This window comes from Ciconia boyciana, chromosome 8, assembly GCF_034638445.1.
Source record: "Ciconia boyciana chromosome 8, ASM3463844v1, whole genome shotgun sequence".
In the NCBI taxonomy this organism is placed as follows: Eukaryota; Metazoa; Chordata; class Aves; order Ciconiiformes; family Ciconiidae; genus Ciconia; species Ciconia boyciana.
In genome coordinates, this window is record NC_132941.1 from 9,926,962 (window position 1) to 9,942,207 (window position 15,246).

Genomic DNA, 15,246 nt, shown 5'->3' on the forward strand with positions numbered 1-15,246 from the left:
AAATATGGTCAAGAATCAAGAGATATTGTCTCTCAGGTTACATAAAATGACTTTCATGTGAATTCTGTGCATTGCTGGGTGGAGAGGAAAAGTAAAATAGTTGAGAGAGGGCTTTGGATTCCTAGGAAAGATAGGCTGCCCCTGATCCACATGTGGTTAAGATCAATTTTGGTCAATGTTGTAGGCAGATTTATTACTCATTACCTTTATTTCATTGCATATTTACAGCTATTCAGTATGTTTTATGTAGTTGATAGGAGTTTAGAGCACTGTCATCTTGTTATGATGTAAACTCTGGAGAACCACAGTATTGATCTTGGTGGGGATTTTCTAGTGTATACCATTTAAACTATTTTCATAGCAGTTTCAAAACAATTTCTGCAAATTGACAGCTGAATTTGTAAATGAACAAAATAGATTTGCAATCAAGCACTCATATTTGGTCGAAATCTAAGCCAGCTTCTATTGCTGGAAAAAAATTGCTGGATAGATAGTAAAAAGCCAGACTTTTTGATAGAAGATAATAGAAGTATTATTTTAAAATAAATAATTTGAAGATGAGTGAATAAAAATGAAGTCTCAAATAATGACATAGTAACTGCTCAATAGTTTTTCTGCACTCATTGTTATTATTTATCATAAAACAATTGCATAGGCATTTATAAAAGGACATTAGCTTGTAAACATCTTTGGACAATTATGTCGTAGAACAGGGAAATGAAACAAGATGAGGAGTTTGGGGAAGGGCAAATAGCAATGATATAAAACTAGTGATCAGTGACCTAGAGCAAGGGCATACTATGGAAAATGCTTGATTTGATTGTTAATGAAATAAATTAATAGTGGTAGTTGGCTAATTTCTTACCTTTGTAGAAGCAGCACACTTGAGAAATGTTGTGTCCCCTGCTCATGATGTAAAAACTGGCTGTCCTGTCCCCAAAAAAAGATTTTTCAAGCGTAGCGTGCGTTTCCAGCACTGGCCAAAAGCAGGTGCTTGAAGGAGAATAACATCAGAGCAAGCAAGTGTGGTGCTTCCCCTCGGTACCTTCCCACCCTCCAGCCATGTGTGACTCAGAGGCTTCTTGAGCCAGGCATGACATTTTTATTTTGTACCACTCAGTGGATTTCTTTTCCACAATTTTGGACAGGCTCTACTAAAACCCATATAAACTTCTAGCATTCACAGCTTCCCATTGGGGCATCCAGAGATAGACATGACTGGTCAGGAACACTTGGCAAAAGTAGTAAGGGTGCAGGAAGATAAAAAAGGTGAAAAGGGGCAAGTTGCGGGACAGTTTGATGGTAGCTGAAACAGTTTCACATTGCCCTTGAGGCGTGGACAGCCTTGGGGTGGCTCCCAAGAGGGGACGGGGAACGCAATGGGAGAAGCAATCTAGGTTTAGCTGCTCTGTTTTATACATGTAGTCATGAGGATGGCCCGCAAGGGACATGACATTGAGCAAGGCAGGAGGTGAGGAATGGTTGGATGAGAGGGTGTATCTTTCTGTGTAGACAGAAGTCCAATCTCAGTGAGTCTTAGCAATGCGGGGGCAGATGCGACAGAACTTGGACATAACTAGAATCACAGTAAAGTTATTCATAGAATCATTTAGGTTGGAAAAGACCTTTAAGATCATCAATTCCAACCGTTAACCTAGCACTGCCAAGTCCACCACTCAACCATGTCCCTAAGCACCACATCTACATGTCTTTTAAATACCTCCAGGGATGGTGACTCAGCCACTTCCCTGGGCAGCCTGCTCCCCAATGCTTGACAACCCTTTTGGTGAAGACATTTTTCCTAATATCCAATCTAAACCTCCCCTGGTGCAACTTGAGGCCATTTCCTCTTGTCCTATGGCTTGTTACCTGGGAGAAGAGACCGACCCCCACCTCTCTACAACCTCCTTTCAGGCAGTTGTAGAGAGCAATAAGGTCTCCCCTCAGCCTCCTTTTCTCCAGGCTAAACAACCCCAGGTCCCTCAGCCGCTCCTCATCAGACTTGTGCTCCAGACCCTTCACCAGCTTCGTTGCCCTTCTCTGGACATGCTCCAGCACCTCAATGTCTCTCTTGTAGTGAGGGGCCCAAAACTGAACACAGTATTCAAGGTGTGGCGTCACCAGTGCCGAGTACATGGTGCGGTGTTGTGGGTTGTTTTTTTAACTTGCACTGAAACAAATTAAGAGTTACCCAGTTGGCTCTTTGCTTTTCTAGGGAGCAACAAATCTTACCAAGCCCGTTAAACAAACAGTTAGTGATAATGTTGTGGAGCAGGGCCATGCGCAGGTGTTTTACCTAATTCAGTGTTATTGTGCTGGGCTTTAGTGTAGCTTTAGCTTGTCTTGCAGCTTCCACTTTACCTCCTGGTGTTTTACTGGATGAAATACAGCAAATGTTCTGTTTTAAAAAGGGAAAAAATGTCCTGTACATGAATTTCTAATGGAATGCCAACCAAAACAAGCTAAATGAAACAGACTTGTTAAATGAAGATTTAATGGACTGAGCGTGATCTGTCTCTGAGAAACTTGAAGGAAAGTCATTACACTTTATTATTTTTTCATCGTGTTTTTTTGCTCAGGCTGGGTGTGTGCTTCTACAGTTTTTGTGAGTTCATTAATGGGTTAGCTTTGGCCACTTCTGTGTAACAGAACAGCCATATATGTTTTTTGCTAGTTCTGACGCTAAGTAAAAATTATGGAAAATAACTTTGAATGTTACCTTCTGTTTCTTGCACACAACTTATAATTATGCAGTTATTTTTGGCAAATACAAAATGTCAGAGGAGGAGGGAGGATCACCATTCATTTCAAATGGAAATGATGCATAGTTTGGGAAGCCTAATTTTTTTGTAATTTATTTAGTACTTTTGCCACATGTCACTAATCAATAAAACCAGAGCAAATTAAGGCAGAAAACAGTTAAGTGAAGAATTATGTTGTATCAGTGCATGATCATAGTATAATGGACTAAGACCAGGTAGGGTCACATTCAGACAGCATAAATGATCCTGCTGCTGTTGACTGCAGTTTCACTGTGACCCTTCATGTAAGCTAAGGATCTGCCTTCCTTTGTTTAATAAAGGTTCCATCAATCCTGAAACAGCCTTTCAAAGCCAGATTTTCATCCTCTCAGCAAAATGGCATTTTACAGTGGCTGCCCTACTTCCCTGCCCAATTTGCATGTGCACTTTCCCACCTGTGACTATTTATACCCGAGAGGCTTGCCAAGTGTTGGAGGCTCAAGTTTTGTTTTCAATGCAAGGCTAGTCCAGGGCCTTGGAATTGCTTCTAGCCCGCTTTTTGGACTACTTCCAGACTTTGGATGCGAGAAGTGCTTTTCTTCTAATGCGTCTGTCCATCGTAATCATCGTGAAGACCTAGGTGCTGTTCTGCTTGAGTTAAATCCCCCACTTCTGCAGTGAGAAAGATTTTTTTTCAAATTTTAGAGGCAAGCCAGGCACTTAGGTTCAGGTGACAGCCTTCAAGTTCATTCTACAGTGAAGATAGAAGCCTTGTTTTAATTCTGAGGGGGTTTATTATTTTCCAAGACTAGAGATGTGCTTTCAGAAGAAGAGCCATTAAGGCCTCTTTTTTAACCTTTCCTCCTTATTTTGAATTCCAGCAACCTTTTTTTCTTGAGGGGAATGGTCATAGTGTGGCAGGACTTGTCAGCAGTCGGATGTATTGGCTTATTAGAGGGAGTACAAGAACTAGTTCATCTAAGCCAAAGGCTGAATAGGTCGAGAAGAGATAACAAGGAATTATGGATGAGAAGTAGAAAAATAGCCAGGGAAAAATGCATGGGCATACATGAGAAGGTGAATTGGTGCCATGCTGTTTGTCAGGAAGATAGGAGGAATGAATAAGCAGCTACCCTTTCCCTTCTTCCCAACCTAACCTTAGGTAGTAATGTGCATTTTCTGTCTGTGCTTCAAGTTGAATTTTTTCTATAACAATCTCTGCAGTAGGTGCAGAGGTGTGACTCCAGGTCATGTTCTGTATCATGCTAAAGGCCATTCTGAGTTTATTCAGTTGTATATGGGTTGTTGGTCATTCAGGCTGAGAAGGCATAGGCAGCGAGCATGAATGTGGTCCGCATCCTTTTCTTATGCCCTGATGTCTGAGGAAATTGTTGTGCATCGACGATGGGGTAGATCTGGATGAATGGAATTACCAGACATGGCTGGCATGAACAAGGTGATTAACATGAAAATTGGAATTAAAAATAAGAAGTATTGCCAAAGTAGCATTCAAAATCACTCAGGAGTACTGTATGAAATAATTTTTGGTGTTACAAGTCATAAGATTGACATTTCCACAACTGGGTTTTTGGGTGCCGTGTTTTCTGCATGCCTAATTTTAGATGCTTCAGAGGACCCTGATTTTCAGTGTTGGCTGCTCATCCTCCAGGGATCTGTCTCGCATTGTCCCTCAAGCTGAGCACTTAAAGCAAGAGTTCCCCTAAAGTAGACCAAAACTCTCTTTGTCAAGGTCTACTTCTAACTCTGTGTCTGCATCCCACCTTCTTTTGCACATCCCCATGGTGTTGTTGAACTACAGGGCACACAAAAAATTATGGTTTGTACTGAGATTCCAGGACTCCACAAATGGGTTGTGTGGACTCAACGGTGAAGTGTGGAAGCATCATAGAGGATTTCAGCTTCTTGGCTTCAAAACCTGCTCTCCCAGTCTACTGATGGGACATACAGTAGGTATCTCTTAGATTTGTTACATCGCCCTAGCTTTGGCATCTCCTCCAGAGTCACAGCAGAAAAGGCAGTGGGCAAGATAACTGGATCTGGTCGCTAGACCACCAGTTAGGCCACTCTCTTAAATGGTTGCTCACTGTCTCTGCTGAACAGTCAGTTGCCCTAAATGATCATCTTAATCGCATCATCTCCCCCCCCGCTTCATGTATACTTAACATTCACCTGTGATGCAGACGCATGATAAAGCTTTGATTTTAATTTTTAAAAAGGGAGTGTTTCTCTAGTAACTATTTACAGTATGCCCTAATTTTTCTTTAAGATTATGGGGGGACACCTCCCCCTCCCCCTGAAAGTACAGGGCTTCTTGGTGGAGGAGACATTTTTAGATTAAGTAGGATTTATATATTATTCATAAAAGCCCTCCCTATCTTAGGAGCTCTTTCCAGAACCTAAATGGTTAAAGTAGAAAATGTTAGTAATTTTGCTGCAAATAAATTGATCAGTATGCAAGACGGTTGTCACCGGCTGAATCATGGTCCACAGTTAAGGTAAACAGATCTGTGATGACATTTTCTGAGCAGAATACCAATGCTGCTACATTTCTTCCCAGAGGTTTCTGACACTTCTTATATGCGGATAAAATTTCTCTCCAGGAAGGTTTTGTTCACAGGAAAGAAATAGCACCTTTGTAAGAGTCTTCCTTAAAGGTGGGATTTATTATAATTCCTGATTTATTTGTTATCATAATTGTGTTAAGAGCATGGAAAGGAATGTTTTTGCTTTTCTGCATATCCTCTCTGTACAGTAGATCTTTCTGATGTAGAGTCTATTTAAAGTGTCTGGCAATGGAATGCAAGTAAAACAGTATTAACAGAGTTATCAGGAACAATGAAAATGTTTTATTTTTTATATTCTCTGAGAGTGAGCTCTGTTTTATAATCTCTGTAGTTAACATGTAAAAGCAATGACTGAATATACAGCTAGATTTTTAGCATAGGTGTTTCTGTGAAATGTTTTTGGCTACATGACGGCTTCATATTTTCATTGGCATATTCTAAAGTAAGAGATACTATTTAGTTTATTCTTAAATATCTCTGTGCTAGGCAGAAAATCCCCTTTGCAATTGACTGCAATCAAAACCTTTTTGCTGAGACACATCTAACTCTCGTATGACTTCAGGGTATGGAAAAATACAGTTTCCAAATAAGTTTTTGAAATCTGCTTTCTTAGAATATTTAAAATCTCTGTGTACAATGCTGTTCACGGGAGAGGGCACGTTCGTAATTCTGTATTTAGCCTTAGATCCACATTTACTTGAAGGTGATTGACATCTCAGTCGTTCTGTGGATTAGCGGCTGGAAATCTGTCGCGTTTGTATTGATAAAAGTAGAATCTCGTTCGTTTAATCAGATGCTGGTATCTGACTTTAATCCCGTTTATTACAGCAGATACTGAAGGATAAAAGAGCCCTGTGGAGAGCATGCTCAGTGGTACCTGACATGTAATAGCAAACCTGGAACTGGTCGTTAAAGTTAATGTCAGGGCTTCAAAGTCTGTTGAAGTCAGTAAAAGCATTTCTCCAATAGTCTTCGGGTTTAAACCTGGCCCTGTTCGTGTCTGGCATGTGTAGGTGAGAGGAGTATAGCCTGGGATGCCTGAGTGGCTGAAAACAGTGTGGTTAATAGGACCTTTTGTAAGATGGACTTACAAAGTCTTGTCATGCACAGCGTCTGGTTGTATTTCAAAGCTTCACAGCAAGATGTATGGCTGTGGTTTCTGGAGAGGAGCAAAGCAGGAAACACTGTCTCCGGAGCTGTGTGATGCAGACTGTGAAGATACCTGGCCAAAGAGCTGCGCTTCTCTGGGGGGTGTCTCAGCAAGTCACAGATCTGTGTCAGAGACGAGTTTGAGCTGCATTTCAGGCAGTGGATCTGGGGTGGGGCTCGAGATTTAAAGTTTGGGCTTAAGAGCCGTGGTTTAATAATTCTCTGCCTAAAAAGAGAAGTCCGGGTTCATCCTGGTGTGTTGCACTGGCCAGTGATTCTTGCTGTGATTATGGTTCATGTGGACTTTCAAGGTATCCTTGTGCAGCATTTAGCTTGCTTTTCATGTTTTGCTTTGCAAAGTGCTCAGTAGCTGTTTTTGTACTCAGTAGCTGTTTTTTTATCTATAACAAAGTTTGAGATGAACGTGGAATTTATTGGGAATAAATCCCTGTATTTTATCTCTGTATTTTTAATGTATATTTGCAGATTGTCTTTTATCTCAAAAAGATCAAAAAGATATTTTGGGGGTGACCTACACGCAGTGCTGGAGGAAACTGTAATATCCAAGCTTGGAGTGTTCAGCAGTGAAATTAAGTCTGGACAGAAATGAAGGGACTAATTCTGCTGCTTTTACATTGAGCACTGACATTGTCCCTGGATTAGTGTGGCTCCTCAGGGATGCCCAAGATGAACATGAGTATTAGTGGCAGGATCAGGCCTGTGTCTTGGCATGACCGTGATAAGACAAGAGCTGTTAGGTGTCATCTAACCGGAAGAATATCCATTAAAGATTGTGCGTGTTGTTCTGGGTTTTATTTTAATAGCATTTAGGTGTTCTTTGGCAGATCTCTAGGCAACATTCTAACTTGGAAATTAAATACTGCGTGTATTTTTGCAGCAGAAAAGTGATTTCTATTTCCTTCTTAAATACTTAAAAACTTGTTTTAAATAATTTTTTTTCATAACACTGCCTTGATGGTTATAGATGATTTTCATGAACATTCAGCCTGACCTTGTTTTACTTTCTGAACATTATACCCTTATGTTCATGTTTTACTTTTGGGTAAAGTAAGCAACACTTGTTTTATTTCTGTTGGCAGAAGGAAAGTCCACTCTCAGAAGGTCCAATCTTAGAAAGAGGATAGCTTGTTTCCTAATGTTCATTGCTGCTGAAACACTAATGTGAACATCAGTGTTAACATGTGTCTGGACGTGGGTGTAGATGAGCCTGGAAACGTTATCTTTATGATTTGTTGACCCAGCATGTCCTTTTTTTTTTTTTCTTTTTTTTCTTCTTTTTTTTTTTTTTTAATATATATAACCAACTTGACACCTGCTTCTGCGGTGCTGGGCTTTCATACTAGTTTATGCTACAAAAGAATAGCTTCACTTAAATTTAGGGCAGCCCCTTGAAAGTGTGTTGATGTAATGTCACACAATTGCAGGTTACCCTTCTGATTTTTTACTTTTTTTTTTCTTTAGGTCTGTGTCCAATGCATACTCCTTTTTTTTTTTTTTTAAAGGGTAATAGGCTCCCTGGAGTACCTCTCTACCACAGTATTTCTATCTGAGATTCCATTCTGTGGGTGTCTTTTTTCCCTCTGTCTCTCTTGTTTTCTTCCTGGAGCATGCACAGACAGGTCACTTCTCAGGTGCTTAGTCAGAGAAGCAGCTGACTGTTCCATCAGATCTTTCTTCTGGCTCTGCTTTCCCAGATTCGCCCTCATTTTTTGAGATAACATGTTTCTGCTTTTCTGACCAGCCCTTTTTTATAAATGTAAAAGTATCATCAAAGATCTGGTCCTTTCAGATGCTTGTGGATGAGTAGAGATAGAAGTAATTTGGGAAGCAGCTCAGATCCATTCCATCGTCTCCCCAGAAGTTCTTGCAGCCTGCAGCAGGGAGCTGCTCTGTTTGTGAGTAGCTTTTACAGCCACAATCTAGTGCTTATATTTCTGTGCAACCGTCCAACTTTGATACAGCTTCCAACACCCAGTTGGCTGCAGCTGAGCAACGGGGTCACTTTCTCAGCTCTGTGCCTGAAGTCTTCCTGTAGTGCTCTGGTGTCACTGTTTGTACACCGAGACCGTGTGTGAGGTGCTTCGCTGCTTCTCTGGCTGCTCTCACTGAGGCAGGTTAGATTCTGGGTGCTCCATGGTGTTGTTGCCCTTGGAGTTGCTTTCTTTGCTGTATTTGCTATGTGGCTTGAAAGAACCCCAACCCTCCTGGTTTTTCCATCTGCAGAACTCCAATTCTGTTGTGTCAGGAAAGAAGTCTTGGAAAGCTGACTGCTTTTGTTAGCAGTGTATGTCCGTCCTCGAGGGTCTTACGGAAGCTGCAATAGGTCACACAGTGGCTGGTGTCTCTTTGACATGGGAAACTCCGAAGTGGAAAGGTAAATTGGGTAAAGGTAAATACATCTTACACATTGATGTATGTGCAGGTCTGTCACACCTTCAGACTGTTGCATAATGGAAAGTCTTCTGATTTGAAGGGCCTGAAGCTTTCCTCCCTCTTAGTTGAACTTTCATGTGGATTAATGTGTGTGGATCCCCTGATTTTTTTTTTCCTTCTTGTGCTTATATCTTGGAAATGGAAATTTTTGAAGACATCCTTTTAGAGCAGTCATCTCAATGAGCTTGTTTTCATTCTCCCAGGACTGTGAAGACATATTTGAAGGCTATTTTGTGTAAGAAGTTACTTTCTTCATTGCACTGTTTTCGATGTGCTATTCTAGAGATTCAGGATACCTACACAGTAACTCTTCAGCTTATCATTGTAGAGATTCAAGTTACTACACAGTAACTCTTCAGCTTATAGATAGACAGATGATCTATTTGTTGCAGAATGTTTTCTTTCAGGTGTTTTTGGACACTGATATAACTGAGCCTGTGGTTTGGCCATTCCTCTAGTCTTTGTTATTTTCTTATTTCTTATAAAAAATACACAGTTTCTGTTTTTCCTTACTACTTGAAACTCACAAACTACCCTTGCCTCTCATGTCTTCATACATTAAAAGCTGAACATAAGAGCAGAAAAAACAACTCATTCTGCCTAGCCACAACCGCCTAAATTGGACAGCTGATGAAAACTGTCTAGGTCTCCCTGAGTTGTCAGTGGCGAGAGCAAGGGACCTATAGGAAGAGGTTTACTCAACCTATTTTGGATGCACCTCTAAGCATGGGATGCATAGTAATGCAAGGATGGTGCTTTGTTTCCCTTTTAGTGATCTATAAAGTTACCTTAAATAATTAGCTTTGGCTTTTAGACTTTTAAGAGTAGATGAATCCAACCCTTGACCTGGTTTTCATCATCTTTGTTTTAGATTGAGGAAAATGAGGTTAAAAGAATTTCTCATCACAACTGCAAATACGGTATTGTTTTTACTCTCTTAAAATACTGCTCAGAGTTGATCTGAAATTGTTTTACAATTACTACTTTAAAAAAATCTGGTCACCTTGATGTTGTATACTGAAATGTGTTTCTGACTGACAGGGACACTTTGCAGGTAGATTTATTATGGTTTTTACCATCTGCTTTAATAAATGAGTGAGCAGAGCATTTCAAAACGACCTTCGGTTCTGTCCATAACATGTGAATTTGAATGTTCCAAGTGAATTATTGGCATTAGACCACTAAGGGTACTTATTCTGGAAGTAGTGATTTACCAGTTGTTTGGATGCTCATGCTTTTATTTGTATGGAAATATGCTAATACACATTAATGTAGTGTTTCCACATAGCAGCAGCTTTAGACACAATAGGACTTTCCGTGGTGTGGTGTTGTAGACAGAAGTCTCATTGTTTGTCCTTGTACACTTTGTTGAAAAATATTGGATGAATACTTTGCTCTGTTGCTTTTTAGTTGAAAAGGAGTTAACAAAAGTAAATGTACTAGAAGAAATTCATGAAATCAGTGAACAGATAAAATGTTATTATTTGAAATGCATAATGTGGCATAATGGATTTATATAAAGTGTGGCAGAGATGAAGTGCTCTCCAGACGTAATGAAAGAACATGGATTCCTGTTTAAATAATTGAAGTTCTTTTGTACTTACCTGTTGGGAAAAAATAGCAGGATTTTTTAACAGATTTGCTTTCCATTAGTAAATACATTTATCTGTAGTTCCAGATACTCCGCCAATTTTTAAAAAAAGAAAAGTTGGAAGGAGGATACATTTTCTTTCAAGATAATTACATGTTGTGACTGTAGATTTTACCTCCAGAGTGAGTGAAGTATATCTGCATTAAAAAAGTTTTAATTGCTTACATAGTTTACAAGAGTTGCACAGAGGCAAAACATGCTTAATCCATGGGATAGGAGAAAAAGGTATAAATACATTATACTCCGCTTTTCTTTTTTGAAGTGTAATGAACTATTATTAATAGGTTGTAAAAGTACTTGCCATTAGCAGTCTGAAAACTGTTGCATAACGTGTGCTCTTGCTGTCCTCAGATCAAAGTTTTGATGTTTGAAGATCTTATTAACCTCTGGCTACACCCAGAGCACTGGCAGAGGGATGAATATCAGCCTGGATTTCAGGCTTGGTTCTGCTCTGCAAGGCACCATGCAGAAATACAGGAAGCCTTGGAGCTCTGCTAAGTTCAGTCGGGTCCTCTGAATGCCACCAGAATATAAATAATAAAAATCAGTATCACCTGATAATTCATCCCTGCTCTAAACTCTTGACCTCACTGGCAAACTGAGAAGTTTTTGAAGTTTTATTTTTCTTGGTACCCTGGTACCATGATCCACAGCTTCATTTGTTTTGGGAATTCAGCTCTGTATTTCTCTACAGGGCAGTTTAACTATTGTAAAAGGTTGTTGGCCTTCATCTGACAGCCCGTCTGAGAAGTAAAATTAGAACCATTAGGTGAATTGAAATATAGAGGTACCTACCTGCGATTCTCTCTGTCTCCTGAGGCACTCGTAATGGCTATTGACAGAACTGGGCTTCTTTTAAGGGAGCTGTGAATCTGCTGGTCTTTGATAGGAGAGCTTTAGTTTTCCTTAGAAATAAAAAGGAAAGCTTACTCTGCTTATTTTTGAAAGGGCCTTTCTCTAATGTTGTCGTCACAGTTTCTCCTTGAAGGTAATGGATTAAAGGATTATTTTTCTTTTCTTCCCTGCTCTTTCCCTGTCTCTGTATTACAGAAATGGCATCAGATATTCCTGGCTCAGTGGCCTTGCCGGTGGCACCGATGGCAAGTGGACAAGTGAGAATGGCAGGATCCATGCCTTCCAGAGGAGGAAAGCGCCGCTCTGGGTAAGCCATTTCTTTTTTTTTTAGGTCTGCAACTGGAAATGACTGGTATTGAACAACTGAAAATGTACCTATATGTGTATGTTTATTATGTAATGTTTATGTATGTAAATTACATTATGGCATTAGTCACTGATGTTTTGTTTTTCTGTTCAATGTATCTGCTCTTCCTGCAAGATCAAACTTGCTGATAAGTTTGTTGTTTTGCATGCTTCAAAAGACTTTCAGGTTTGGTAAAGCATCCAGAAACGGAGTTTGGATCCCATGGCTGTTGTGCGTGTAATGAATGCGTATTGCCTCCATCTGTTTAATCTCAATAGGATTTATCATGTGAATACAGGTAGCGAGATGTGTTCTTACTTGCGCATGCAGACTTATCCAACCTCATCTGAAGTTTGGACTTGGAATCTCTCAAAGAACCCTTCTGTTAAAAATGTCTTCTTTATAGTCCCAGGTACAGAAATAGCACAAGCAGTCACTCTTCAGAGATTGTGGTCTACGATATTCTAGGTCTTGCTGGATCGCAGCATAGTCTGCTTCTGGGAGAAAGGGCCTGAATCAAGTTTGGCCCTTGCACTAGCTTGAGGGATCTGCTAAAGAAGAAAATTTGTTTCATCCAACTTCAGAGGTTGGTATGCTGTAGGGATAGTTTTACCACATCAGATTGCTCTATGGCAACTCATACTAATCCTCTGTGTTAGAAGAAAAGTGTAGCAGGAGTTGCAGAAGGGCAAAAAACTACACTCTAGTATCAACAAAAAACCTCCTGGCTTTATCACAGGTTGGTCACAAATAACGGTCTTTAGGTGCTTTCTGAGAGATATCTGATCTGAGAGTGCCTGCAAAAGAGATTGATTATTCTTATATTTAGCCCTAAATATGACAGTGGTAGGGCTTAACAGGATTGATAGTGTGAGTAAGATCTTCACTGACAGACACCTGAGGAGAAGACAGTATTCCTTGTGAGAGCTACTGTAGGGATTGTTTGCCAAGGTACGTTGCCAGTTTTAGGTGTCTGCTCAAGTAACAGTGCCTGAGTCTCAATCCTGGAATGAATTAACAAGGGAGAAGGTGGACCTCGCCTTGGATGCAGAGCTAAGTTGGTGTGACATGAACACTCAGGATGGTTGTTCCGAGGGGGGTTCCTTTGGGCAGGACAATTTGGAGATTTATCGCCACTAAGTGTGCTTCGTATGTTGAGCTAACTGTATGAAATTGGTCTGAGAAACTCCTGAAATCTGTCTTTGACAGGCATCACATTTTTATTTTGAAACTGTTCCATTAATAAGCCTTTTCAAACTTGCAGTCAAAAGAGAAAACAAAGCATTAACATCTTTTCATTGCTACATAACATATATAAGCCTTTGTACTTTTGAGCTGCAGGATAGTTGATTTCTTTTTTTCATCATAAACCATGTCAACTGCGAATACCAGTTTGCGGATTACTGTTACCAAGGGTTGATGCTGCTGACTGTGAAATCTTATGATTATATTAAATACTGACTTGATATTAATTGAAAGCTATGCTTTAACTGTTTCATTTTAAGTATCATCCTCTATTTGTTAGAAAGTGGAGTGAAGGGAGGGTGGGAGGAACATAAAATACAATTACTTTAAATGTATTTAACATGCAGATTCAGTAAGTTAGTATAGATTTTCTCTTATACCCAGACGGTGGTATTTTATCTGTGCACCATAGCTCTGAACTAATAGCCCTTCTCCAAGCCTGAGCTGAGGGTGCTTTTTTTTTTTCCTTTTTGTTCAGTGTGTATGTATTCAGACCTTGAGGGAAAGAATGCCTGCTGTGTCTAATTCCTCCTAGCTTCTCTTTGAACAAAGTTGCAGCTAACACTTGGTCCTTTCATTACTGTCCTGGTGATACATCTTTGTACACCTAAATCCTTGGGCATTTTAGAAATGAATGCTTTGTGTCAAACATAAAGGAATGTAGCTAGTGAACACAGTCATCTTTTCCAGCTTCGGTTATCTCTGAAAATTGTTTCTTTTCTCATAATTGCTGAGGCAAGCTGGCAGAATAATTGCTGTATGGACTTGAATGTAGATCAGTTTAAACTCATTGGCTATCCAGAAGGTGTTTCTGCCGTGTAGGCATTCAGCTTCATTGACAGCTCAGAAAAATATTTTTCCTTTCTATAAATTATACCAAGTACTTTATAGAAAAAAGTGACAGCATAAGATAATGCAATTCAGTGGTCAGTGACTACCTTGGAGTAATGTAACGTCAGTTCTTTATTTAACATGTTTTTTTCTTTAGGCTTTGCTGTATTAGAGGATATGGGGCTTTTTCACCTTCCTGGGTTATCTGTATGTGGGGAGGGAAGGTTGGTAGGGTTTTTTTGATTGGTTGGTTTACAGTTGCATTGGTTTTGTTTCAGTTCAGCATATAGCCTTGTCTTTTCTCTGACCCAGAGCTCTAAGATCTGGGGAGGTATGGGGAGGAAGAGACCTCAGCCCACCAGCCTCCCTCCCTGGTTGTACCCCCCGATATTGTACCGAACAAAAGGCTGTAGTACAGATCCCCGTCTGCCTCTCAGCTGCATCTGCTCCTGATCGTTCCTGCTAGCCCCCTTCCTATGCTGTGTAATCATGGCAAGCCATCTTTTGACATTTCTTGGGATTTTTACATAATAATTTTGTTTCAGCGTTCAAATCCTTTCCCATCTCAATTTTTTAACCTGTGCAGGACCACCTTGTTGGAGGTTTGTTTTTTTTTTATGAAAATGTTTCTAATTAAAAATAAATATTTTTTAAAAATATTTTTGTCATGGTATTTATGGTACCCACAAATCTTTTGAGGAAAATATATTCTAATAAGTACCTCATACATCAGGCTTTTTCACGATTGACATGAACAGTATGAAAGAGGAAAAGAAGATTTATGCTGTCTCCTCAAAACAAAAGAGCATAGTGCAGCTCTTTTAAAGTCTCTTTTTAATGGGAATTTTAAATGAAGATAAAAGATACCCTTTCTGAAACTTCTGAAATGATGTCATTTGTCTTCTTGGAGGCTGCTTCTACTGTTTTGCTAATGTGCAATATATTCTATCTGAACAGAAGATCTTATCTGTCAGGGTATGAGGAGTTTGTTGGAATATTATTTTTATGTGTTCTGCTGTGTTCTGCTAAAGCTTACAGCTGATTCCCTATCTTTCACTCCACCTTGCTGTAAAGCAGACACGGTGGTTCAGGCAGGACATTGGAATCAATTACTTTATACCTGAGAGTTTTTTTCGGATTTTGAAAGGGTTTTTTCATTTTGGACAGTGAAATGTGAAATTAGGAAACCTGTTTATTAACAAAGACGGGACAAAGACATGTTTGCTGTTTCATTTTTACAAGTATTAACATTTTTAATGAACTTTATGTTCAATTTCTTTTTTTTTTTAATAATCTTGCATTTGGAATAAAGTCAAGGTTTTCAGGTAGTTTAACAAAGCAAAGGCGTTATTTAAAGATTTAGTCTGCTACAGTCTGGTATTGCACCGT

At 39.6% G+C, this 15,246-nt stretch overlaps 1 protein-coding gene across 14 annotated transcripts in view; it reads left to right on the plus strand.

Moving 5' to 3' along the window:
* The window catches only part of ARNT2 (aryl hydrocarbon receptor nuclear translocator 2), a 165,007-nt gene that overhangs the window by 15,004 nt on the left and 134,757 nt on the right, over positions 1-15,246 (plus strand). For 13 of the 14 annotated variants that reach the window (XR_012043711.1, XR_012043712.1, XR_012043713.1 and 10 more), the window contains exon 2: positions 11,631-11,742. Coding sequence is in view for 6 of the 14 variants with exons in the window: in XM_072869357.1 (XP_072725458.1) it covers positions 11,631-11,742 (112 nt within the window). In the remaining 8 variants the exon portion in view is untranslated. Of the gene's footprint in view, positions 1-11,630; positions 11,743-15,246 lie in introns of those variants that run through there. The other variant, XM_072869362.1, reaches the window with a different exon arrangement.